The sequence below is a fragment of the Pygoscelis adeliae genome, unplaced genomic scaffold (genome assembly GCF_000699105.1).
Source record: "Pygoscelis adeliae isolate BGI_AS28 unplaced genomic scaffold, ASM69910v1 Scaffold1091, whole genome shotgun sequence".
Classification (NCBI taxonomy): Eukaryota; Metazoa; Chordata; class Aves; order Sphenisciformes; family Spheniscidae; genus Pygoscelis; species Pygoscelis adeliae.
Window position 1 is genome coordinate 5,935 of NW_008824157.1, and position 699 is coordinate 6,633.

Sequence of the window (699 nt, forward strand, 5' to 3'; positions counted from 1 at the left end):
GCAATGCCCCCCCGCCCTGCCCCCCCTCCCCTGGCACCACCCTTGCTCAGCACCGGGCACAGGGGTGCGTTGGGGAGGGCACACAGGGGTCACCCAGTGATTTGGGGTGGGCAAGGGAAGGATGACGTCCCCCTGGGGTGCCAAGTACCACACTCTGCCTGCCCACACCCGGGCTGGCCCAACGCTGCCGTCCCGCCGGGTGCCAGCTCGGCACGGGTCCCCTGGGCTCCCCTGCCCCAGAGCGGTGCCAAACTGGCACCGAGCAGGGGGGGGTCCCCGCCGGGAAAGGCAGCAGGGCAGGACCTGCCAGGAGCGCTCGGGCCTGGCTGTAAATTAGGAGCATTTTCGGCTCTGTTTGGCTCCCCCGGTCGGAGCTGGAAATTAGTCACCACTTTACTATGCAAAGGGGCCTGGAAGCGAGGAAGAGCTGAAGAAACTGGAGCGGGAAGGAGGGAGGGAGAGGAGAGGAGAGGAGAGGCTCCGTCGCTGGCGGGCATCCGGGGAGGGCACGGGGACGATGGGGGACCCTGGTGGCAGTGCCCTGGTGGTGCCCACTGGCAGAATCCGCAGGGCAGGACGGTGCCTCTGCCCCGCTGTGCCCATGTCCTCCACGGAGCCCTGGAGCCGCTCCCGTTTGTTCCCGCTCCAGACCTGGAGGGGAAGGGGGGAGGCCGGGCCAGGACCATGGGCGTGCCGAAA

At 68.7% G+C, this 699-nt stretch overlaps 1 protein-coding gene across 1 annotated transcript in view; it reads right to left on the reverse strand.

Moving 5' to 3' along the window:
* Window positions 1-699, reverse strand: part of CHRD (chordin) — a gene marked incomplete at its 3' end in the record, with an annotated part of 15,128 nt that overhangs the window by 3,762 nt on the left and 10,667 nt on the right. Inside the window, exon 6 of the mRNA XM_009334366.1 lies at window positions 556-651. Within this exon, the coding sequence (XP_009332641.1) occupies window positions 556-651 (96 nt within the window). The remainder of the gene's footprint in view (window positions 1-555; window positions 652-699) is intronic.